The sequence below is a fragment of the Alligator mississippiensis genome, chromosome 1, assembly GCF_030867095.1.
Source record: "Alligator mississippiensis isolate rAllMis1 chromosome 1, rAllMis1, whole genome shotgun sequence".
In the NCBI taxonomy this organism is placed as follows: domain Eukaryota; kingdom Metazoa; phylum Chordata; order Crocodylia; family Alligatoridae; genus Alligator; species Alligator mississippiensis.
In genome coordinates, this window is record NC_081824.1 from 190,012,087 (window position 1) to 190,037,687 (window position 25,601).

Consider the following 25,601-nt stretch of genomic DNA (forward strand, 5'->3'; position numbering starts at 1 on the left):
AGTAACATATTAAGAAAGTAGCTGTCTAACAGGTGTTTGGAGAGGTTACTCTGAGACTAACAAGTTCTACAGCCCATTTACCAAAGTGTCACTTGCCTTGAAATAGAAAATCAAACAGAGGAGATCAGAATTTAGGGCATGTCCCAGGGGCACCCCACCCTGCCAGCCCCTTTGGTTATCACCAGCATTTGTTTCAACATAGCGGTCATAGTTACAGGATGTGGCATGAGCTCACATACTGGCAGTATTACAAATCTAGTTGCAGAACTGCTTCCCCTTCCTCCTCCAAAATGAATGGATCTAAATGGATTGGATTTAAAGGTACAATTTAATAAAAGCCTATACACAAGCACCCCAGGTATTCCTGCCATTTCCTCCTCATTCAAATAAATCTGCTGCCATCTGCTGGGCATATTTTCTTTTCCCAAGAGTTCTCAAAACAAAAGTGAAATGCTTTGCATCCCATAAAATGATTCAAGACTTGTCAGATGCTAACAAAACAGAAGCCAGTGACCAACTAAAAGGCACAGTGGACACCATCCTGTCTTTCTAGAACAGGACTTATTTTTCCAGGTAGACCGCACAGCAAGAATATTTCTAGACCTGAGCGACAGCACTGAGTATCTGAGATTAAGAGGCTTAAACTATTAATGCTTAATGTGTGTATTACTTATCAGCTTTAGAAACATTTCTACCAGGCTGTCTTCCCTGAAGAAGATACAGGGTCAGTCTTGTCCACTGGAGTTCAGTTGATTAAACAAGAAAAGCCTCTATAAAGTCTAAAGAACATCACTGAATGTGCTATATCTGGAAGGAGAGTCAGTGCTTAGTGAAGGGTCCAGCAGTCTGTGACAAAGCAGCTCTTTGCAACACAGCTTGAGGACCACTAACAATAATACTAAGCACCTAAAATGCTAGTCCTGATCCCCGCTAAAGACACCACACACTATAGAAATTTTGTATGGAAATTCGCACCTGCAAATGGTTATAAAGAAAAACCTAGATGCGTATTGGTGACATCTTTGGATTTTGAAGATAAATCACCACCTGGTCTTTTTTGTCTTCATACAGAATTCCTAATACACCTTAGGAATTCCAAGATTGACTGTAGAAGGCAGGGAATTTTAGTCCTTCAGAACGCTGGTTCAAAAGTAGCTGGGGGAGAGGGTGGGGAAAAAGTAAGGGCTAGGAGAGAAGATAATGACTGGAAGCCAACCATTTCTAATTAGGTAGCCAGGGCTTGTTAAGAGGGCTGCTGGCCACAATGCATTTAAAGTGGACATACACTTCTGCTTATCCAAATTCCTGTATCCCTTCCTCACTCAGGCCCCTCATGAAACTCCTGCTTCCACAGCTGAAAAAGACGTGCTGAGGATAGGTCTGTTTTGTTCGATCTATCTGAACTGCTAATAAAAGGCTGCAAAATTGGTACCAGCATAGGGTATGGAGATACCCAAGCTGTGGAAACCAAGTTAATTTCCCTTAGATGGCCAGCCTTTCATACACCAACTTTTTTGTTGTTGATTACTGACCTCTATCCAAACTAAAGCTAATAAGCCCTGAGCCATCTAGACCTCTGTTTTAGATGTCTGACCCTTATAAGCCTTGTAGTATTATAGCAGCTATTTCCATGGGCATCATTCTTACCTGGCATGGTTTTCAAACTTGTCATGTTGAACAGGTAAATGCTGTCATCTGTGCAGTTTGCGAAGAGATGGGTACCAGTAGAGTCCAAAATCAAGCTAGAATATCCTAGAGATAGAAAGGGGAGTTCTTTATAATTAGTAATTCCATTAAAAACACACTGCAGAAGAGAAAACAGAGCCCTTCCAGAGGAGGCTGGGAAGTATATAGGGCACAGTATCCTTAATATTCCTAATGCACCTGAAGCATCAATGAAATATGGTCACTTTTTTTTTTTTTTTTTTAAACAGGGCAGACACAGAAGGATTAGAGTTGCTGGACATGAAGACGCCTATTCTCATCCCCAGCTCTACTAAGGTTTCACTGGAGAAGCTTAGAGACTAGCCAACACTGATTGAACAAAAATTTCAAAAACAGCCAATGTACAAGAATAACAAAACTGTCCAGAGTTAAAGGAGGAAAAATATACAAACACATCAAATGTTTTTGGGGAAAAAAAAAAGCCTTCATGAAAGAACAAGAGATAAGATATTGGATTCTAAGGCTTACTGGTTTATTTTGATATAATTCCTTCCAGGTGGAACTAGGAGACAAAGATTTTAAATCAAAATAGATGCAGAATCACTAGAGAAAAAAAAAATATCAAGATTGCTTATAGTAAACTATGCCTTAAAGCATGGGTTGATTCTAAAAGGTTATCACAGAAAATGGGTTCTTTCTTATCTGGGAGATCCACATTCTGTGCATTCAGAATCAGACATGCCGACTCTTTTTAATGAAAGTTTTACTACTATGTATGCCACTTCTCTCTCTAAGGTCCACACAGCAACCAAAAAAGAGACCTGATCCATCTTATGCATTATCGTTCAAACTATTTGTTAAAATTTAAACTGCAGAGGTATATCCTCTCATCGGTTATATTTATACAAAAGCAACTAGAGAGGGCCAAAATTTTGTTGTTTTTTTTTTTGCAGGCTGAGACCACATGATTTACAGCCTTTACACTTTGCTGTAAAGTTATCTCAACTGCAGTGTAACTTATACAGTGCTTAGGTTCTGTGCTTGCAGTTCTAGTCAGTAGCTTGGGGTAGATGGAAAAGTAGATTTCCATGGATAGCTTGGGATAACTTTGTTGAAGCCGCTATCTGCTCCCTCCACCTAGTGGTGTGGCACCATAATAGCAGCCTACAGTCTTGCTACCTGGGATAATCAGGTTGGTGTTGGCTTGTTGTACATCCTTTCACAGCATCTGATGAAGTGAGCTTCAGCTCACAAAAGCTTGTGCTTCATCTGCTTATCTACCTTCCTAGGTTAGTTTATAAGGTACAAATCTACCCTGCTTTCTACTTGGTCTATCTGCTCCAGATCTGAGCATAACTTCACACCTGTGCACAAAACCAATATATATGGCACTGGTGCTAACATGCTGCACATCTGCACTCGCTGTTTCGATAATGCAGAAACAGGACTTTCAGATCTCAGCTTGAATTTTTGGTACTGGCTGTATAAAGAGGTCTAGTCATACCAACCAACTCAGACCTGGAAATCACTGATTGAAAACAAAACAAAACAAAAAAAACAACAACATGATTTGATTAGAAGGCATCGCCACTTTTCAGATCAAAGCTAAGTGATGCACTTTTATTAATATATTTTGGGGTGCATTTTTATTGAATATAATAGCTTACCAAGTTTGCGAGTGCTGATCCCAGGATAGCAATAAGACTTGAATGGTACTGGATCCTGCCGATAAATGCTATAATTCTTTCGCAAGTCCCAGACTTTGATTATGCTGAAATTCAAAAACACATGGGTCTTCAACTTCTACACTGCACTGATAGAAACTTTTAAACTGATATTCTGAAGGCAGTTCTCCATCTTGTACTCATTAAATTGAGAGATGCAGCACTATTAAAACAAACTGGGTCACAGGTGCGCCAAGAAGTCAGCTGAGATTGCTTGGCTATGAAGTGAACTTGGCACTGGCCTGGCCCCTTCCTGTCTTTCTCTTCTAATGGATGTATGTAAAGAGAAAAGCAGGGGAATGTTTCAAATCAAGAACTGGACTTCAGTGGGGAACAAATGTAAATCTGATCCTGTGAGATCAAGAACTGAAGTGAATTTTCTCAGATGAACCCTGCAATAAAAAGGGTACCTTGGTATTTTGATAGTCAAATTGAAAGAGCTCTCCACAAGCAGATTCTTGTGAGCACCACTCAAGTGGACATCAGTGAGACTCTGGCCACATGTTGGTCCTGTGATAAGCTCCAAGGAGTTAATTGCCATAGAAACCAGCAGTAGTTTGTTAGTACTCTGAGATAACTAAACACCTGGCACCCAAAAACACAGCCTAATTCAAGGATGTGTGTGCATGTGAGGGGCAAAAAGGAAACAATAGCAGTTTACTACCCAAAGAGCATTTCCTTTTCAACCTCCCCCCAGTAAAAGTGAAGGTACTAGAATAATTCCAACAGTATCATCTGCTACATGACTACAAAGTTTGAAGGAAAACTCAGCCATTAGTCATGAAAATAAACCATATGTGCTTCCCATTCCAATCCCATTACAGGGCACCAGGCTTTTAAATTACGATGTCATAGGGATAACGGAGACCTGGTGGGACTCCACCCATGACTGGACCACGGGTATAGATGGCTATACCCTGTACAGGAGGCATCGTGTAGAGAACAGGGGCGGGGGTGTAGCTCTTTATGTTAAGGAAAGCTACACGTCCCTGCAAGCCGATATTGGCGACCAGGGTGGATGGCTGGAGACCCTCTGGGTTAAAATCCGTGGGGAACACGGCACAGGGGTCCCACAATGGTGGGAGTCTACTACAGACCTTCCACCCAAAGTCCTGAGCTTGACCAGGAGTTTGCCCAGGAACTGGCTGAGGCAGCTTGCTCCAGGACCATGGTTGTCATGGGTGACTTCAATTACCCAGACATCTCGTGGGAGGATCACTCAGCAAAATCTGAGCGGTCGCAGAGCTTCCTCTTGTGCGTGGATGACCTCCACCTGACTCAAGAAGTCTATGGGCCAACGAGAGGCAAAGCGCTGCTCGACCTGGTACTGGCTACTGGGGATGACCTAGTCAGCGACCTAGTGATCGATGGGAAGCTGGGTGACAGCGACCACGAGCTGATCACCTTCACCATCCGCCGAAAAGCTGGCAAGTCAGTCAGCAACACGGAAGTCCTTGACTTCAGGAAAGCCAACTTTGACAAGCTCAGGAGGCTTGTCAGTGAGGCCCTAAGGGACCATGACCACAGGGAGAGGGGAGTTCAAGAAGAGTGGTTGCTCCTCAAGGGAGCGATCCTCAATGCACAAACTAAGTCTATTCCATCTCGCAGGAAAGGCAGCAAGAGGGCACAGCAGCCCCCCTGGCTCTCCAGGGACCTAGCAGACCTCCTGAGGCTAAAAAGAAAGGCCTACAAAGGATGGAGGATGGGAGTCACCTCCAAGGAGGATTATTCTGCACTGGTCCGGTCTTGTAGGGAGCAGACCAGGAAAGCCAAGGCTGCAACTGAACTCCAACTAGCTTTGAGCATCAAGGACAATAAAAAGTCCTTTTTTCCGATATGTGGGGAGCCGGACGAAAAGCAGGGGCAACGTTGGACCCCTGCTGAACCAGATGGGGCAACTGACAACTGACGCCCAGGAAAAAGCCAACCTATTAAATAGGTACTTTGCGTCAGTCTTTCATCAGCCCCATGGCACGCGCATGCCCGCTACTGGGCCGGGAAGTCCGAGTGAGGGTGATACCCTGCCCTCCATTAATGCTGACTTTCTGAAGGAACATCTTGAGAAGCTGGATACCTTCAAGTCAGCCGGCCCTGACAATCTTCACCCCAGGGTACTCAAGGAGCTGGTGAGCATCATAGCCCAGCCTCTAGCACGGCTCTTTGAAAACTCTTGGCACTCTGGTGTAGTGCCCGAAGACTGGAAGAAGGCCAACGTGGTGCCTATCTTCAAGAAAGGGAGGAAAGTAGATCCGGCTAACTATAGGCCCATCAGCCTGACTTCTATCCCGGGGAAGATCTTAGAAAAGTTTATTAAGGAGGCCATCCTTAATGGACTGGCCGACGTCAGCATCTTAAGGGATAGCCAGCACAGGTTTGTTGCGGGTAGGTCTTGCTTGACCAATCTCATTTCCTTCTACGACCAGGTGACCTATCACCTGGACAAAGGAGAAGAGATTGATGTCATAAATCTTGACTTCAAAAAAGCCTTCGATCTGGTGTCCCATGATCGCCTCTTGGAGAAACTGGCCAATTGTCGCCTTAGGTCCTCCACGATACACTGGCTGGAAAATTGGCTCCGGGGTTGGACCCAGAGGGTAGTAATTGATGGAAGTCACTCATCGTGGTGTCCTGTGACCAGTGGGGTCCCCCAAGGCTCTGTCTTTGGACCCATACTGTTCAACATCTTCATTAATGATGTGGACACTGGAGTCAGAAGTGGACTGGCCAAGTTTGCTGATGACACCAAACTTTGGGGCAAAGCATCCACACCAGAAGACAGGCGGGTGATCCAGGCTGACCTGGACAGGCTCAGCAAGTGGGCGGACGAGAATCTGATGGTGTTCAATGCCGATAAATGCAAGGTTCTCCACCTTGGGGAAAAAAAACCCGCAGCATCCTTATAGGCTCAGCAGTGCTATGTTGGCTAGCTCTATGGAAGAAAGAGACTTGGGGGTCATCACTGACCACAAGATGAACATGAGCCTGCAATGCAATGCGATGCGGCTAGTAAAACGACCAAAACGCTGGCTTGCATCCATAGATGCTTCTCAAGCAAATCCCGGGACATCATTCTCCCCCTGTACTCGGCCTTAGTGAGGCCGCAGCTGGAGTACTGTGTCCAGTTTTGGGCTCCACAATTCAAAAAGGATGTGGAGAAGCTTGAGAGAGTCCAGAGAAGAGCCACGCGCGTGATCAGGGGTCAGGGAAGCAGACCCTACGATGACAGGCTGAGAGCCCTGGGGCTCTTTAGCCTGGAAAAGCGCAGGCTCAGGGGTGATCTGATGGCCACCTACAAGTTTATCAGGGGTGACCACCAGTATCTGGGGGAACGTTTGTTCACCAGAGCGCCCCCAAGGGATGACGAGGTCGAATGGTCACAAACTACTTCAAGATTGTTTCAGGCTGGAAGTAAGGAAGAATTTCTTTACTGTCCGAGCCCCCAAGGTCTGGAACAGCCTGCCACCGGAGGTCGTTCAAGCGCCTTCATTGAACACTTTCAAGATGAAACTGGATGCTTATCTTGCTGGGATCCTATGACCCCAGCTGACTTCCTGCCCTTTGGGCAGGGGGCTGGACTCGATCTTCCTAGGTCCCTTCCAGCCCTAATGTCTATGAAATCTATGAAATAAAGAAAGAGTCACAAAAAGCCTACAATTTTAACATATCTTTAGAAGTAGTTTTAAAAAAGATTCACTGCTTGGCCAGCTAATTAAGTCTCTGGCAGGGTGAAAGTTAGCACCGCGTTCAGAAGAAATAGAACAATCCAGTGTCACAGAACTTAACTACATCTCTTGACCCTGGGCTTGATTCCTAGCTCTGCAAGGCCACTACTTAGCTACTGTGTCTCAGCTTCCCCACATGTAACATGGGGAAGGGAAAAAAAAGAGGAGTGGCCACTTACTTTATGGAAGAGCACTATAGATGAAAAACAAACTACCGATTACAATACGGAGGTTGTTAAGGGCAATCTTGTCAAGTCTCTATTAAAACATATTTTAAAGTCTTCCTAAAAGTTATACATTTTCACAAGGCATGCCATCCTCCAGCAGCTAAGTTGATGACTGCTTGGATCACCTGTGGCTCTTAGTCTATTTGATGCTGTCAGGGACGTATGGAGAGTTCACAGCAGTTCACTGAAAGCCAGGTAATGCAGAAGATCTACCATAAGTAACAAAATTCAGTTCTGCACACAGAACAGCATCCTTTCTTCTTACCCATCAACAGCTCCTGCAGAGATAAGGGTGTGTTCATCCTGAAGCAGCACCACTGTAACACTCTGCTGAAAATCCTTAAAGAAGAAGAAAGACATTGGTCTTCTTTCCACATAGAAGACATTTTCTCTATAAAGGTCAAGGCCAATATGAATGTCTGAGAAAAGAAAGACTCTCCTTGCAACAAGAATCCATCTGAGTTTTGCCAGATTGCAAGTTAACTATAACTCTGTTAAAAAAAGTCTCACTTTTCTTGGGCTCTTCCTATTATCTGTGTCAAAATGCTTGGGTTTCCCACTAAGTTAGTTAACATAGGTGGGAGGCCCAGAAATGGTTCTTGTAATTTAGGAAGCTGGTCCTTATCCTGCGAGTCCTCTGCAAGGGGAATTTCCATTGTGAACAATGGTACTGGGCCCAGATTTAAAAACATTTCACAGGCTAGAAGCAAAAAAGCTCTCTCACCAGGATTTTGCAGATGGAACAGCTATACCTCCTCAGTTATCTTAATGTTTAAAATTCATTGGGCAGTCTCACCATTGTCTTAGCTCCAGAAAAAAAGTGATGCTCCTAAAGACACATAGGTCCTTAATCCCACCTGGAAACTATGTGCAGTTTGCCCAAGTGTAACTAGATCTCATTTCATTGACCAGCAAGAACACACAGGTAATCAAAAGTAATTGCAGCAGTTAGCCATGAAACACCGACAGAGGATAAGGCTTTTGGGGAGATAAGTTTAAGCATCTGTGTCATATTCAGACTAGATATCTCTTCCCAATCAAGGTGCTCTTATTTTTCACTTTGAAAGACTGCTGTGCAAAACACGGCCATGGGAAACTGAGTCCTAGATTCTTTTCACTTTCCATAACCTTACCACAGAGGGAGCAAGTCCTCTCAGGTTCTGTTTTTTCTTCTTTGGCTTGGAAGGCATCTGCTTGTCAGCTACATTGTGAGCTCCACCAATCTGATTCACCTGTCTGTAATATCCATCTGAAATACAATTTCAGGAAACCTCATCCCACATATAGATGATACAGCCACGATATTCATGAAACAGGTACCAACTATAAATAGATCCCTTGTAGGGACTAAGCCTGCCTTTCATTTTATTAGTGTACTCTGAAAACGGGCATTGTTAGTTACTTTGGAAGATGCCTAGAAGCAGAATGTAAAGGACACAAGCACATGGGTAACAGTTGCCATACATAAGGTTACGAGGAGACAGGAGACTGTGATGCAGGGTGAAGATACCCATGCTGTCTTTAAGCAGAGTACATTTCCCAAGAAGCAGAGCAAATTAGCATACCACTTGGTGGTTGCTATTACATCTAGGCTATTTCTGGTACCCAAGCTAGCTTGGGTATCTACACTGTAATCTAAAGAATAGACATATTTACAACCAGGACTCTTTACAAATTAAATTCTCCCTCTATTAAGTAAAGGGTTGATTAGTTAATTATCACATCTATACATTTGAATTGTTAGCATACAATGCGTAGGTTCAGTTTTCTATTCACTGATTTATCTTATCCCCTACCACATCATCTGGGCACCTTACAAAACCATCAGACTGGTGCAGAGCTAGATTCAAAAGTTATCATATATGATACAATCTAGGAAAGGTAGATTGTGGAATGTGTGGTCAATGCCAAAGATGTTTCAGAACAATTTAAAGCCCTCCAACTGAGCAGCTCATTCTTTGATCAGAAAATCTTTCACTTTCGGACAGTGTTCATTAAAACTATCATAGCACATAGGGGCATCTTTCACACTTCTCATGGATATGCCACTAAACTTTCTTGGCTGATCCAGGGTAAATTGAATTCCGTCATTTTCAAAATGACTGGTAACAACAGATAAAAGCATCTTGGGGTCTTAGATAAGAGCTGTTACCTCCAGGTGGCCATCTTGCAATCCTGGCCTGCAAAAAACACTATTCAGGTATTAGAAATGGAGTAGTGGACCAATTATAGCCTGTAAAACACAGCACTAAATAGACTTTTGCAAATATCAGGATCCCATAAAGGGATTCACTAAAGAGAAGTCAGTTCTCTAGCTTTTAAACTACTGATGTAGCACTCTTGTTCCCATTGGCTTGTATTGCAGGCCTGTGACCACATTCCAGTACTAATGCAGAACAAATGACCAAATCCAGGTCATATACATCTTAAAGCAAAATTACCTTTCTTGTTGACTCTGGTATCCCAGACCATGACATTTCCATCTCTGCCTCCCGTGCAGAAGACAGCTATGGGAAACAGAGTTATTAGCTTTAAGAAAATTGAGTTCATTTTTAGAAATGAACAGGAGTCAGTATAGCATCATCTCTGTGACAATGGCTGGGCTCATCTGTCTGCCCCTGCTGCAACCCCTGGGAACCCAGTTGTAAGGGCACAGAGGCTTGGCTCACTGCTAAGGCAGTTTTAGAACAGGGGTGGGCAAAATGTGGTCCACGGGCCACATGTGGCTCACCAGGCCATTCTATTTGGCCCGTGGGGCCCCTAAAAATTTAGAAAATTAGTATTCATCTGCCCCTGGCTGCCTGTCATGCGGCCCTTGATGGCTTGCCAAAACTCAGTAAGCGGCACTCCACCCAAAATAATTGTCTGCTCCTGTTTTAGAATGCAAGGAAGTGCAGCCAGGTGTTTGGTACCTTTTGACAAAAGAAGGCAAGCAGGCTTTCACTTGTAGACAACAGCCCACAAATGTGTAAGGGGACTGAATGGCTTTGGGATCATTTACATACTGCAAGATACATTCCTTAAATTGGAACCAGGCTACTGATGCACAGAAGCTGTTGACCCTAAATCACTGCTGGCACCCTGGGAAGGAGTAAGGAATCCTACTTCATCTTAGATATCAATGAAATGGGTCTGGAAACCAAAATGACTTTTCCTCTTTAGAGATGCTTCCAGCAGGCCACAATTGGATCAGATTAGCAAGGAGGAGATAAGAAACCTGCTTAAGGAACTACCTGTGGTACTAAGAGAGGCCTTCAGCCTCCAGAGATCTGTAAGGGGAAACAAAAGCATGGCTAAGGAAGATACACGGACATTTACCTCTCTCAAATTTAGAAAAAGCAACCGACTTCAGGCTGCACTGGTGACCTTTACATATACCAAGCAGCTCACCAGCTCTCACATCCCACACTTTAGCTGTCTGGTCTCCTGAAGCTGTTACCTTCAACAGAAGATGCAAAGAGATTTAGTTACTCTTTGCAGTCATTCATCAGAGCATTAAAAATAAAGACAGACAGTACAAGTCAGCTTACAATTCTGTGTTCTCCAGGTACCCAGGCAATGTCAAAGACAGCATTCGAGTGTGCCAGCCACTCTGATGGGGTAAACAAAAGCTCAATTTAGTTCAGATGGTGCTGGAAGCTGCTGCTTGGTAATAATGCAGTGGGACAGTATTTTTATGATTTTTTTTTTTTAAATCAACACTTAAATCAGTGAATTTTTGCTGGTCAGCAACTCTTCTTAAGTAGTTTGGATAATTCACTTAAAGCAGCAGTAAGGACACTTCTTTATATAATGCTGTTTTGTAACCAGTAGTCATGAAATGATAAAGAAAAGGAACAAGTACTGCATACAAGTATGGGTTAAAACAGGAAAACCTCTTTGCTTTCAGTAAGTCACAAACACCCTCTCACACCTAGTTCAGATCTTATTCTGTATGACATTCACCTTTAAAGATCTGCTTGGTTTGAGATTCTGTATCGTATAGCCTGACAAAACCTTCTTCATTTGCAACTGCAAGTATGTGCTGCAAATCTGGAGCTGAAAGAGAAAAGAGTAGGATTCATTTCTGTGCATTAAAATAGCTTTCTCCTGGTCTTCTCCCCAAAAGAGAGAGCTACACAAACAGCAAGTGCATAAATCTGGAAATAATTAGCACTTACTTATGCTGTAAATACCTAAATTACTATGCATTTATATAGTGTTTAATGTGCAGGGTTAGTGATAGAATATTAATGGTTCTGAAAGGGGAAAATAGACAGCTAATGTGATTTGCCTGCTGTGTCTCTGCCACTAATCTAAAATTCCTCGCTGCTATAAACTGCTGAATAAGCAGAGGACAAAGATGACCAAGCAGAATGTCTCATCTCTAAATCTTACAGTATAAATTAGGGCTGTTAGTTAATTGCAGTTAGCTTACATGATTGATGCAAAAACAAATTAACATGTTAATTTTTTTTTAATTCTGTTAGTCGCACACCATTGTTGTGACCAGTGGAGTGGACCAGTTGGAACCCATGTGCACAACCTTGACCTCAGCCTGCCCCACACTCACCTGCCCATGCTAAGCAGTGGCAACAGCAGCTGGGCAGAAGCTGCTACTTGGCATGGGGGAAAAGCAGGCCTTCCCCTTCACCACTGCCCAGCCATTCTTGCTGCAGTGGCCCAGAGTCTGGGCCTAGGCTGCCCTGTGTCTCCTCTTCGCTGCTGTCACCACCACCTCCAGGCCATCCAGTGGGGCAGTGGTGGCAATACAGAGGAGCCACAGGGCAGCCTGGGAGTGGGCTCCAGGTTGTTGCAAGGAAAATCGAATCTGGTCATGTCAAGTTGACCAAACTCCCAGGAGTCTTTTCGAGATGACTCAAAATTGGCAATGATTGTGGCCTAAAGGTAACCCCAGTAAAATGCCAGGGAACATGGAACATTTAAAACAACGGATCAATAGTACCATAAAATAAACTGATAACGTGGTAATTTTGGGGAGTAATTAATTTGGGGATGGGAAAACAACAGGAAAATAATATTGTCAAGGTGCCAAGGCGTGCTATTGTATTTTTAGGATCCATGAGCCAAAATATTATATAACAAGCTTGGCTAGATAATGATTATGTCACTAAAGGGTTAAGCAGCCTAAGCAAGTGAAGTCAGTGTCCCTGTATGCTATCTGAACCATTTGCATGAGTTTCTGAGGGAGACATCTGCATGGATCTCTAAAGGAGGACCAAGCCTTTAGACTTGGAACAACAGCGCAACCCAGGAAGCTTTCCCAGAATGACCGCCTGAGGGAAGTAACTCCTGCATAACAGGTCTAGACAGACTGTGAAGTGGTGAAGAGTCACGTTAATGCATTCAGTCTTTGGTAACTAACTGCTTATATTCTGCCAATCCCAGTAAAATTGACTACTTTTGACTATTCTGGCAACCCCAGTTGATGAATTGTTTTGTGCTTAGTAGATGTTTTGTAGCCAATAAAGCTTCTGACTGTTTGTGGGATGAGTGCCTGTGGTTAATTACAGAGTTATCCCCGCCCACAGAGAAGTAGGGCTTAGATGAGCTTCCACCCAACAGGTATGGCTACAGCAAACAGCTCTGCAGAACTCCTTAAGTACCCAGCTGTTTTCAGCAGCTTTTATTTCAAAGGGTGGTGCTTCTCTGATCAGCTACGTGGAACTGCTCATGAGCAGTAGCTGATCTGTGCCCTTTAAAGTAAGTCAAGCAATCAGCTAAATGGCTGGCCCCTAATACAGTGACCCACACTGAATTAAACAGGTTTCAAACCAGCCCTTCAGGAAAAAAAAATCCAGGTTCTACTGCACTAAACAACAGCTTTTTCAGAGGGAAACTGCCATCCTACCACCTTGCATAGGTTTGTTCCATCATATTGTTAATCAGTTTACCTTGAAAACAAAAAACTAGGCTTTTGCACAGATCACGCGAAACAGCGCAGGGCATTTTGGCCTCAGAGCTTGTTCCTCTTAAGTTACCAGTTTTATTGTCCCAGGTGTAAAATGAGGCTTAATTTTTTTTTTAAAACAAAAGCAATAAAGCATGAAGAATAAACATCTGCTCCCCCGCACGCATGCAGCTTTGTCCCTCCACAGCACTCTCAAAAAGATCCCTTACCTGTAGGAAAGGTGCAGCCAAAGGGAGGGACTGGCATCCCCAGCTCTCCATAAGAGAGGTGGTCATCTTGTTGACTGCACTGATAGCAGTCTATGAGGTGCTGGAGGGAGTATTGCCAAGACGGGCCTACAAGGTCAGAGAAAGAATCCAGTTACCAGCCACTCGGAAATACAACCCACCGGCTCTCCCGGGGCCACAGCCTCATAAACAGCGGCTCAGCAGAGGGTCACAGGTCCCCACGGGGAACAGCGCCCCGCGGGTGCGGCCCCGAGCAGAGGGTGGCTCCGACCACCATCCCCTTCCTCCGGAGAGAAGCGGGCAAAGCTCCGGCTCCCGGCACAGGGCACTGGCTAAGGGGAGCCATCCGAGCCGCGGCAGCTGTGCCTGGGCCCGGGGTCCATGACTCACGCTGCGGGCCGCCGCGGGCACGGCGGAGAAGCGAGCGGCACAGCATGTCCTAGTTGCAGCCAAACGATAGCGGCACGGCGAAAACTCCCGCCAACGCGCTACCCGCCAAACCCCGCTCAAGCTCCTCATTGGACAACGCCCCATGGGGAAAGCTCGGCGGCTCCGCCCCTTAGTTCCCATTGGGCGGTTCGGCATAGCGGGCTAGCAAAGTCCCTGGTCCTTTCGGACGAGAAAGCACAAGTCTGTCGCTGCGCTTGCGCACTGAGTACTACCTCCTATCCGGCGGGAGTATGACTCCGCCCACGCATGGCCCGACCGCTGCTGGCTGAGAGGGGGCATACCCATATCCCGCCCGCTACACCCAACCACCCTGGTGGTGGAGTAAGTGCGCATGCGCCTCACTGAGAGTGGTAACTGCGCATGCGTGGCCGGAAGTCGTGTCCTAACTGTGGCAGCCCTCCGGAGAGCCATGGCTGCCGGCGCTGCCAAGTCGTTCCTGGCCGATGCGGGCTACGGCGAGCAGGAGCTGGACGCCAACTCGGCCCTCATGGAGCTGGACAAGGGTGCGGCGCCTACCCCGGGCGCCCAACCGCCGCCTCGGCGGGGGAGGGGCGGTGCTGTGGGGGCGGATCCGAGTCCGCGCTTGTGGCGTGGAGGGCGGGGCGGTTGCGTCGTACCCCCATTGGCTGCGCGCCTCAGCGGCCCGGGGCCCCGACTGGGCTGCGCGCCTGGGGGAGGACAGCCGCCCTAGGGTCGCCCCTAGCCTTTGTGCGGGTGTGCTGTGTTAGGTGTCCCCTTTCCATGCTCTAGTTGTTACCGTATGACTTCGCTCCCGTTCCTGTTTTCTTGGTGTCACCAGTGACCTCCCCTAAGGGGCGCTTAGTTTCCGTGATGGGTTGAAGCCCATGACGTCAGGGCATATCAAATAGGCCTGTTGCTTTTCACTTTCTTCCCTTACTTTATTAGTCTGCAGCCAGGCCCTGGCTCTCCCAGGCTGGGGCTTTTTTGTTCTCATTAGCACTGAGTTGTAGACAACTGTAGATGCTTCAGGAGAGACTAACCATGGCTCATTCTCCGCAGGGCTCCGGTCTGGCAAACTCGGGGAGCAGTGCGAAGCCGTGGTCCGTTTCCCCCGGCTCTTTCAGAAGTATCCCTTCCCCATTCTCATTAACTCAGCCTTCTTGAAGCTGGCTGATGTTTTCAGAGTTGGGTGAGTGGCATGATTCCCTCGTTGCTTCAAGCCCCCGATCCCCAAGTTCTCCCTTGTTTTCTCCTCATTGTATTTGGAGCCAGGGCAGTTGTCGCGCTGTGATTTTCAGACTGTGATCCCTGGAGCATTGCTCGCCACTGGTTCTGCAAAGAGGCTGGGGGTAACAGTGGAGCAAGATGGCGGGGTGGGGAGTGAGAGGCATGGGCAGTGTGTTGCCATTGCTGGGCAGATGATGTCCTGGCTCTGTATCATAGTGTTAGTCTTTGGGATAGGGGTGGGGGTCCCATGGCAGAAGAAGTGATGTGAAAAGTTTCCATGACTTCAGTAGGTTTGAAAACCACTGGCATTGCATTTGTGTTACTGCACAAATGCAATGCTAGCAGTTACTGCATTTGTGTTACTGCACTCTTCTGCTGAAAGAGGATCTGTCTCTGGAGCCTGCCAACCTCGTCCTTCGTGGGCAGGAGTGGCAGTGAAGGATTGAAAGCCATTTGTCATTCCATCCCTTTGCCATCTCATCTACTGAGGATTTGCCTCAGTTACCAGTGACTGATAAGCAGTCGTTGTGGAGCTGCTTTGGTGCAAACTGGTAGTTCTGAGCCTCAGGCCACAAGCTAGATAGCACTGCCCCAATGTTGGATGTGGACTGGCCCCACACCGTTCATCTTGCCCACGGGGCAGAGAGGTTGAGCACCACTGGTATAAGCCTTTAGGATCAAAAAGTTGAAATAAGAGACTGTTCTCCATTTGTGTTGTAAATAATTTAAGCCTCATCTGTTGCCCTTCCAAGTGCAAAATACTCACTGAAGACAGAATTAGAGGTGTTTGGTTGTAGTACATAGATACAGTATATTGTTCTGGTTATCATAATGCTTGCTGTATGCATATGCTGTATTTACCTGACTCCAAGACAGCCTTGAATTTAAGACGACTCACCCAATAATTCCATTATATACATGGAAAATGATAAATGTGTTAATTTTCCCCATATAAAATCTGATTATTTTTCATAGATTTCATAGACATTAGGGCTGGAAGGGACCTCGGAAGATCATCGAGTCCAGCCCCCCACCCAAAGGGCAGGAAGTCAGCTGGGGTCATAGGATCCCAGCAAGATAAGTATCCAGTTTCATCTTGAAGGTGTTCAATGAAGGCACCTGAACGACCTCCGGTGGCAGGCTGTTCCAGACCTTAGGGGCTCGGACAGTAAAGAAATTCTTCCTTATGTCCAGCCTGAAACGATCTTGTAGTAATTTGTAACCATTCGACCTCATCATCCCTTGGGGCGCTTTGGTGAACAAACGTTCCCCCAGATACTGGTGGTCACCCCTGATAAACTTGTAGGTGGCCATCAGATCACCCCTGAGCCTGCGCTTTTCCAGGCTAAAGAGCCCCAGGGCTCTCAGCCTGTCATCGTAGGGTCTGCTTCCCTGACCTCTGATCATGCGCGTGGCTCTTCTCTGGACTCTCTCAAGCTTCTCCACATCCTTTTTGAATTGTGGAGCCCAAAACTGGACGCAGTACTCCAGCTGTGGCCTCACTAAGGCCGAGTACAGGGGGAGAATGACGTCCCGGGATTTGCTTGAGAAGCATCTATGGATGCAAGCCAGCGTTTTGGTCGCTTTACTAGCCACAGCATCGCATTGCAGGCTCATGTTCATCTTGTGGTCAATGATGACCCCCAAGTCTCTTTCTTGCATAGTGCTAGCCAACATAGCACTGCCGAGCCTATAAGGATGCTGCGGGTTTTTTTTCCCCAAGGTGGAGAACCTTGCATTTATCGGCGTTGAACACCATCAGATTCTCATCCTCCCACTTGCTGAGCCTGTCCAGGTCAGCCTGGATCACCCGCCTGTCTTCTGGTGTGGATGCTTTGCCCCAAAGTTTGGTGTCATCAGCGAACTTGGCCAGTCCGCTTCTGACTCCAGTGTCCACATCGTTAATGAAGATGTTGAACAGTATGGGTCCAAGGACAGAGCCCTGGGGGACCCCACTGGTCACAGGACACCACGATGAGTGACTTCCATCAATTACTACCCTCTGGGTCCGACCCCAGAGCCAATTTTCCAGCCAGTGGATCGTGGAGGACCCAACGCGACAATTGGCCAGCTTCTCCAAGAGACGATCATGGGACATCAGATCGAAGGCTTTTTTGAAGTCAAGATATATGACATCAATCTCATCTCCCTTGTCCAGGTGATAGGTCACCTGGTCGTAGAAGGAAATTAGATTGGTCAAGCAAGACCTACCCGCAACAAACCCGTGCTGGCTATCCCTTAAGATGTTGGCGTCGGCCAGTCCATTAAGGATGGCCTGTTTAATAAACTTTTCTAAGATCTTCCCCGGGATAGAAATCAGGCTGATGGGCCTATAGTTAGCCGGATCCACTTTCCTCCCTTTCTTGAAGATAGGCACCACATTGGCCTTCTTCCAGTCTTCGGGCACTACACCAGAGCGCCAAGAGTTTTCAAAGATCCGCGCTAGAGGCTGGGCTATGATGCTCGCCAGCTCCTTGAGTACCCTGGGGTGAAGATTGTCAGGGCCGGCTGACTTGAAGGTATCCAGCTTCTCAAGATGTTCCTTCACGAAGTCAGCATTAATGGAGGGCAGGGGATCACCCTCACCCGGACTTCCCGGCCCAGTAGCGGGCATGGGCGTCCCATGGGACTGATGAAAGACCGACGCAAAGTACCTATTTAATAGGTTGGCTTTTTCCTGGGCGTCAGTTGTCAGTTGCCCCATCTGGTTCAGCAGGGGTCCAACGTTGCCCCTGCTTTTCGTCCGGCTCCCCACATATCGGAAAAAAGGACTTTTTATTGTCCTTGATGCTCAAAGCTAGCTGGAGTTCAGTTGCAGCCTTGGCTTTCCTGGTCTGCTCCCTACAGGACCGGACCAGTGCAGAATAATCCTCCTTGGAGGTGACTCCCATCCTCCATCCTTTGTAGGCCTTTCTTTTTAGCCTCAGGAGGTCTGCTAGGTCCCTGGAGAGCCAGGGGGGCTGCTGTGCCCTCTTGCTGCCTTTCCTGCGAGATGGAATAGACTTAGTTTGTGCATTGAGGATCGCTCCCTTGAGGAGCAACCACTCTTCTTGAACTCCCCTCTCCCTGTGGTCACAGTCCCTTAGGGCCCCACTGACAAGCCTTCTGAGCTTGTCAAAGTTGGCTTTCCTGAAGTCAAGGACTTCCGTGTTGCTGACTGACTTGCCAACTTTTCGGCGGATGGTGAAGGTGATCAGCTCGTGGTCGCTGTCACCCAGCTTCCCATCGATCACTAGGTCACCAACTAGGTCATCCCCAGTAGCCAGCACCAGGTCGAGCAGCGCTTTGCCTCTCGTTGGCCCATAGACTTCTTGAGTCAGGTAGAGGTCATCCACGCACGAGAGGAAGCTCTGCGACCGCTCAGATTTTGCTGAGCGATCCTCCCATGAGATGTCTGGGTAATTGAAGTCACCTATGACAACCATGGTCCTGGAGCAAGCTGCCTCAGCCAGTTCCTGGGCAAACTCCTGGTCTAGCTCAGGACTTTGGGTGGGAGGTCTGTAATAGACTCCCACCATTGTGTCCCCTGTGCCGTGTTCCCCACGGATTTTAACCCAGAGGGTCTCCAGCCGTCCACCCTGGTTGCCAATATCGGCTTGCAGGGAAGCGTAGCTTTCCTTAACATAGAGAGCTACACCCCCACCCCTTTTCTCTACACAATCCCTCCTGTACAGGGTATAGCCATCTATCCCTGTGGTCCAGTCATGGGTGGAGTCCCACCAGATCTCCGTGATCCCTATGACATCGTAATTGTTTGCACTGAGCAGGAGGATGAGCTCCTCCTGCTTATTCCCCAAGCTCCTGGTATTAGTGTACAGGCAGGCAAGTGCCCCCTGGGGGGCTCCTTCCTTGCCCACAGATTTTACCAGGGCTGGGGCTGGGGTGGGCTCCCTTGAGTGCCATGATCCGCTGGCTTTGCAAGGATTGCTCAGTGAGCCAGCAGTGGCGGTAGTCCCCCCCGTCCCCCAGCGGGCTTAGTTTAAAGCCCGGTGGATTAGGGGAAGGTTGTCTTAAATTCTTCTCCCCACAGTCCTGTGACAGGGAGAGCAGTGGTGGGGTGTGAGGGGCCAGAGCCCTGCCTATGCTAATCTGCCCTGCTGTCCCCATTGCCACTTGACCTCTACCATGTGCCCCCGCCATGCTCCCTGCCATGTGTAAAACCCTCCACGTGATGGCCCCTGCAGCACCCCTGTCTGCCCTTGCCCACCACAGCTGTGCTTGCCTCCTCCCTCCCCTCCCCATCTTATTTTTTGCTGCGGCTTGGAGCAGTCAGCATCAACGGGAAGCTGTGGCCCTTCCTGGTGCGGCCAGGTGAGAGGCTGGAGCCAGAGCAGGAGGTGGGGCGGGGGGAGGAGTGGCAGAGGTAGGGCATGGAGGCTAAGGTTAATGGTATTGTTCTGGATATGGAGCAGCTTCAGGGTCTGGTCCATAAGCATATGTATAAACAGTAAACACAGGTCCTTTAGACTTGTGCATTCACTTGGATCTCTTTACTGTGATTCACAACATAATCAATTGTCAAGACCTCTTAGCCTTAGTATGGGAAGAACTGGGCCCCAAAGTACACTAATCATAGCACAAAGTAGAAACTTGAGAGGTTTTCAAATGATCTTTTATAGCTTATTCATTGACAACTTGTAATTGTTGGTTTGCAACCTATTTGTGTACATTTCTAATACAAAACTATTTATAAATACTGATTTCTTTATACTAATAGAAACAATTTCCTGAGGCTGTGTGTGCTGAAAGTTACACAACAGAGCGAGAAGCACTTGGAGAAGATCCTGAATGTGGATGAATTTGTGAAAAGAGTGTTTTCTGTAATTCATAGCAATGATCCAGTTGCACGGGCCATCACACTTCGGTACATTTTCTAATTTTATTTTGCTTATCACAAGGATTTATGTGGTGGCTACATAGAATATCAGTTCTTTGGATTTGCTATAAACTTGTGTAAGATAAGTCTGCAGCAACAAGTAGGAAAAGTGGGACACTTTCATTTATCCAAAATCAAATGATTGAAGACAGCTTTAATTTTTTCTTAAGGGGTGGAAAAAAAGAGATACTGTACTTGATTCTAAGATGAAGTTTTCCCCCTCATTTAATGTGGGGGTAGCCTCTCATCTTAAAATCAAGTATGGGGATGGGGAGCAGGTAGCTGCTGTGCCTCAGGTTCTAGCCCTTACCCAGGGTTGGGATTGTAGCCACAGCTGTTGCCTGCCTTCCCTCCCATTGCCTCTGCACCCTGACATTATTCCCATGCAGCCTTTGTTCCCTTACCTGCCGCTCTTTCCTCCCCCCACTCCCTTACCCTTGCTTCCTGTTAACAAGCTCCATTCAAACTGCAGCCTGGTGCACAGACCATGGCCCCAGCCCTGCCCCACAGCAGTGGCACACAGCAAGGCGGTAACAGAGACTGGGCTGGGGCTGCGCTCGGTGTCTCAGGTAGAACAAGGGTGTAACTTGCTGGCTTGGAGTAAGGCAGTGGGGAGGGGCAGAGAGAGCAGAGGCTGTGGGGAGGAGCAGGCAGGGGGCAGAGGTGGCAGGAGGGCAGGCAGAAGCAGGAGGCAAACTTTGACTTCCCACATTGGCTGTACTCACTGCTTCCCCCTGCCCCCACAGTAGTCATGGGAATGAATTAAAGATGACCCTCCAATAAGAATTTTTCTTTGCATAGTATTTTATTTTTGGGGGGTGTTGTCTTAAATTCAGGATTAATTTAGATTCAAATAAATATGGTATTTGTGATGGAAAGGAGTATTATAAATTCATTTAGGATGGTGAGAATTGTATGGTGTATCTTAAGTCAAATTTGAATCTTATGCCTGCAACTTCAATTACTTAAGTGTGCAACAAGAACCTTAACTTGTGTGTTCTGCCTCTTGAGCATGTAATTTTTTTATGTTAATAACATGCATTCCCATTTGATATATTGAGATCAAAATGTTTTGCATACTTCTAATACAGCCACACTGCTTCCTGGGCTAAACCCATAATAACTTCTGCTTTTATACTTTATTTTGTGGGGAGGAGGTTAATCCCTGTTCTTGTTGCCCCCATGAGATTGTTCACTTACTACTGCCCTTGAAACTTTATTGTCCCATGATATTTAAACTTTGAGAACATTCCTCCACACTAAGTGAACTTAGTTTGTATGTGAAAAGCAATCTCTTCATAGCCAGGAAACCCCATTTAAAATGCACAGTCAAAATCTTTATAAAGCAAAACATTGTAGAGTGCTATGAATTGTACCTTCCTAGACCAGGTTGGATGTTCTGCTGAATGTGAGCAACTTCACCCTGATGGAAAATGTGTGGTGTTAACACTACTGTCTTCTCTAAGATTTTTTTTTTAACTGTAAGTAGCCCTTCACAAAGGTTCAATTAACAAATGATTTGTCAGTACATATTCTGGCTATATTCCTGACTTGTTAGGAATATCTGCATATTCTTGCAGAAAAAGAAGCAGCACAGATATTTTCAGTCTAGTAAAAAACATAGCAAGATATTTTGTAGGCTAGAGGCTTACCAAAGATACTGCTGCATAACAAATTATTATTTTTATAACTGATGTTAACTTTGGTTCATGTTTATTTCAACATCGAATTAGCTGCTTACTGATGTTGCAGTGACTTATTTTTGTAGGATGTTGGGAAGCATGGCGTCCATCATTCCAGAAAGGAAGAATGCACATCACAGTATTCGCCAGAGCTTGGATTCCCATGACAATGTGGAAGTTGAAGCTGCCATATTTGCTGCTGCTAACTTTTCTGCACAGTCCAAGTAAGCAGAAAGTCTTTTATAAGAGTAAAAGTGCCATTAATGTAGTAGGACTTCTTACTGTTTTTCTCTAAGTACTATCTCCTTTTATAGTACTTGCCATGCTATCTATGGAACAGTACAAGAGAGGTCATTAGAGAAGCAGCATGAATATTGCAGGGAATTTGCAGTTGTTTTAACTCTGATCTTTTGGGACATTTAAATTTAAAGTAGTGCCCTACAGGAGACCACTTGTGGGCAGGTTAATTTGTTTCAGTCATACTAAAATATTTTTTTTAATATAATCAGTGTGACATGTAGGGGATAACTTCCATCAGTGCAAAATGGTTATGTATTTGTTTAAGATGTTAAATGATGACTAATTTACTGCACTTTACTGGAAATGAAACTCACATTTATTTCTATGTAGAATGCTTGAAGAAATAACCAAGTTTCCACTTGCTTGTTAAAATTATTTGAATGGCTCAGATCAAAAAGGTTCTGAAGGAATTTTTCCTTGTGTTAAAATAGTGATGGGCCTCCTAAATGTCAGAGGGAAGGAGCCCCTGCAATACAAAATCTGTATATTTTCAGATTCTAAAATGCATCTCAGCTTCCAGGATAATTTTCATTTAAATGTCTTTTGGAAAATGTGTATTTGCTGTGTTTGTTGTGATTTGTATCAAGTCTTTAATAGAAATTGTTAATATACTGCAAATGACAGATTTAAATCTAAGCCCCATTTAATCAAAAAGGCCACCCAAATTGTCTAATCTTGGCCTTCTGCTATGAGGCAGAAGCCTGGTATGCAGCTGGGTTGTTTTAGGTAACAGACTTCATAAAAAATGTGCTCTAAAGAACCATCAAAGTAGGTCTCTTCTTTTCCCTCCCATTACAGAGAAAAAGGAAGTTTTAAAAGCCCTACAACCAACAACCCTGAAAGCCCCACAGACGTTCTGGTAGTATGTTAAGAAGAATGTTTAGGATTGATGAAATTTTTGTCAGCAGACCTTTCTTATTTCTATACTTACTTTCTAATTTGAAGGTGAAAGTCTTTTAAGGGTTTGCAACCCATTTGGCCAGTATCTGTGGCCTTTGAGACTGCTTGGCAGGATAGCTTTGTGCCTTGGGCCTTACGGCCTTGGAAGAGCTCTGTCTCGGAGGGAGAATTGACAGAATTGTGAGCATATCTGATTCATGTGAGTGAGTGGGCATGCATGCATACAAGTAGAACTGGGGCTACGTGGGCTTAAAGGGGGAGTGGAACAAAATGGGGACCATTCCAGACCTTCGGAGAGTGGGCAGAGCAGGGTATTAGTAGGGGCAGAATGGGCACTGTCTGGGTGCACTGGGGAGTCAGTGGGGTAGGGATTATTCATTTGAATCTGCAGCGGGAAAGCAGGCATGTATGACAAAGCTGAGGCAGGGCCTGAAGGCTGTGTGGTCCATGAGACATTTGAGTGTTTGCTGCTATCAGTGCTGAACCAGTCCAGAACCACTGCTTTAAATACTTGAGTTACTTCTTGTTGTGTGCAAGTAGTCCTCTGCACAAGCCTAATTTACTTTCTTAATATCCTTAAGTGAATAGATGTTATACACATACATAGGGCCAAGGTCATTTGATGCTATACTAATATAAGAAGTCGCTTGAGTGTAAAATCTTGCTAATAATTGGGAAGTTAGCTATCTGGCAGTGCTTATGCAGTTTCCTTACTGCTGAAAGATTAACTACTTTTCCAAAGAATGTTTGCAAAAAGCTGTGCCTGAGTTGGGTAGTTACATCTAAAGACACTTTAGAGCTGTATTTAAAAAAAAAAAAAAAAAAAAGAGGCTATCTTGGCAACTGAACCATTTTTATGTATGGTGGTTAGACCATTTAAAGTAGAACTTCAACTCTAGTGAAACAATGATGAAATATATAGTCCCAACTTTGTAAATGACTGGTAATTTTTGCCTCAAGAACAAAATTGATTGGGATGGTGCTTCACATGGAATAGTACTGGGTGACTTATTCATTGTCTGAAATTAGATGAGAGCAGTGAAAATTTCAGTGTTCCAAAAGAGGTGTGTTTCCCTCTTCTAGTAAGATTATGGAAAGAAGATCATAAAGCCTCTTTAAATGGAGCAGCAAATAAGTGATTTGTTTTTTCCCCTCAATTTGATGGCATTTACCACAGTTCATGCTGTTATATGCGAATAAAAGCAATCCGATAGAACAAAGCAGAGCACAGAGCAGCATTGATAAGCTGCTGCCTTCCAGTTCATCACTATTTCTTCAGCATTCTGAGTGGAACTTGTGAAAGCACTGCCACGGAATTAGATTTGAATTTTCCTTTAAAGATTTTAGAAGGCTATTGAAATACTGCTGCAACTTAATAGCAGCTTCTGTAAAACACCACCATGCTTAAACCATGTATTCCTGGAAAGGAAACAATCTAACCTTGGTAGTCAGAAACAGATAATGGGATTTAAGTCTTGGTACTCATGAATTTCTCTCTCAAGCCAGCTCTTTTGATTTCTTTTAAATAACTGATTTACTTTATTTGCTTTCAGGAGGTTGTTTAGTTAAGATTACACACATTTGTCTATCTGTAAATTATTTAGGTTATCCATCGGAACTCAAACATGAATACTCACCTTCAACATTCTTAACTTACCTATAAAATAGCTTATTTATGCACCAAAACTGGACTAGACTTACTTTGGGAATGAGGTGATTTGGCTCCCTCCAGTGATAGTCCTGCTCTCAAAGTTACAATCTCTGTGAATAGCTCTTCAATAATACAAAATAAATTGTAGCGTGAGTAACGTATTTATTTAACAGGACTATTTCATTGTGATTTTATTTTGTTTGCCTTTTTAATAGCAGTGTCTCACAAGGAATGGCAAAAAGGCATGTGCCAAAAACATTGGGAGGCATATGCCTGAATCAGCACTGAGACTGTTAATAAGATTTAACCTACTCACTTTCTGTTTCTCTGGTCTATATACATTTATTGTTATTTTTTTGAGAAAATTACTTGGTGCTCATTTTATTCCTGATGCCTTTCTGCATTGCAAAACCCATACACCTCATTGTAGTGGTATCGAACTGGCTAAGGCAGGGGTCAGCCTCATCTTGCTGTAAATCATGGTCCCATCCCCCATCTCATTTTCTTCTCCTCCACCCCTGCCCCATTCTCCCAAAGAGCTCAAGCTGCCTGTGCTTATCCTCACTGCAGATACCCAGCCTCTTAGCAACAGGCACAGAGCAGCAGCAGGGAGGGCTTCTGAGGAGGATGCTGCAGTGGGAACTGGGTGCTTGGTGCAGCTTTATGCTGCCTCATCCTCTGGACCTTTTGGGGCCAGATCCAGCCTCTTTGCAGGCTAGATCGGGCTATGAGGCTGTAGGATGCTGACCCTGAGATAAGGAGTTCAACTCTTATATTTGTATACCTGTACATGTTGTACTTTCAGATGCACTGAAACAAACTAGGTGAAAGGTGATTAAATCCAGTATTATTAGGGGATTTTGCTAAGTTATAATATATTTTGAGTTTTTCTTTTTCTGGATTTCTGTATAACTTAAATCTTGAAGTTCATGCGTGTGTGTGTGGTGTTTTTTGTTGTTGGTTTTTAGTTTTTTGGGTTGGTTTTTTTTTTTTAGTCGCACTCTCTTGGTTTCTTTGACCATCATTAAATCGTAATTGCAGCAGTTGGTAAACCTGTTGGGTTTAGTCTTACACAAAC

General features: G+C 45.3%; 2 protein-coding genes across 5 annotated transcripts in view; one reads left to right on the forward strand and one right to left on the reverse strand.

Annotated features, from left to right (window-relative positions):
* Nucleotides 1-14,286, reverse strand: part of DTL (denticleless E3 ubiquitin protein ligase homolog) — a 30,552-nt gene extending 16,266 nt beyond the window's left edge. Inside the window, exons 1-10 of one of the 3 annotated variants that reach the window (XM_014598154.3) lie at nt 14,269-14,286; nt 13,459-13,584; nt 11,284-11,376; nt 10,869-10,930; nt 10,657-10,777; nt 9,780-9,845; nt 8,472-8,587; nt 7,604-7,677; nt 3,333-3,436; nt 1,648-1,752 (exon numbers count right to left, since the gene is read on the reverse strand). In XM_014598154.3, coding sequence (XP_014453640.1) covers nt 1,648-1,752; nt 3,333-3,436; nt 7,604-7,677; nt 8,472-8,587; nt 9,780-9,845; nt 10,657-10,777; nt 10,869-10,930; nt 11,284-11,376; nt 13,459-13,495 — 778 coding nt within the window. In that variant the 5' untranslated portion in view covers nt 13,496-13,584; nt 14,269-14,286. The other 2 variants (XM_019483201.2, XM_006261518.4) reach the window with 2 other exon arrangements.
* INTS7 (integrator complex subunit 7) overlaps nt 14,254-25,601 on the forward strand; it is a 44,112-nt gene continuing 32,764 nt past the window's right edge. Inside the window, exons 1-4 of one of the 2 annotated variants that reach the window (XM_014598152.3) lie at nt 14,254-14,429; nt 14,947-15,076; nt 19,832-19,978; nt 21,759-21,896. In XM_014598152.3, coding sequence (XP_014453638.2) covers nt 14,258-14,429; nt 14,947-15,076; nt 19,832-19,978; nt 21,759-21,896 — 587 coding nt within the window. In that variant the 5' untranslated portion in view covers nt 14,254-14,257. Of the gene's footprint in view, nt 14,430-14,946; nt 15,077-19,831; nt 19,979-21,742; nt 21,897-25,601 lie in introns of those variants that run through there. The other variant, XM_014598153.3, reaches the window with a different exon arrangement.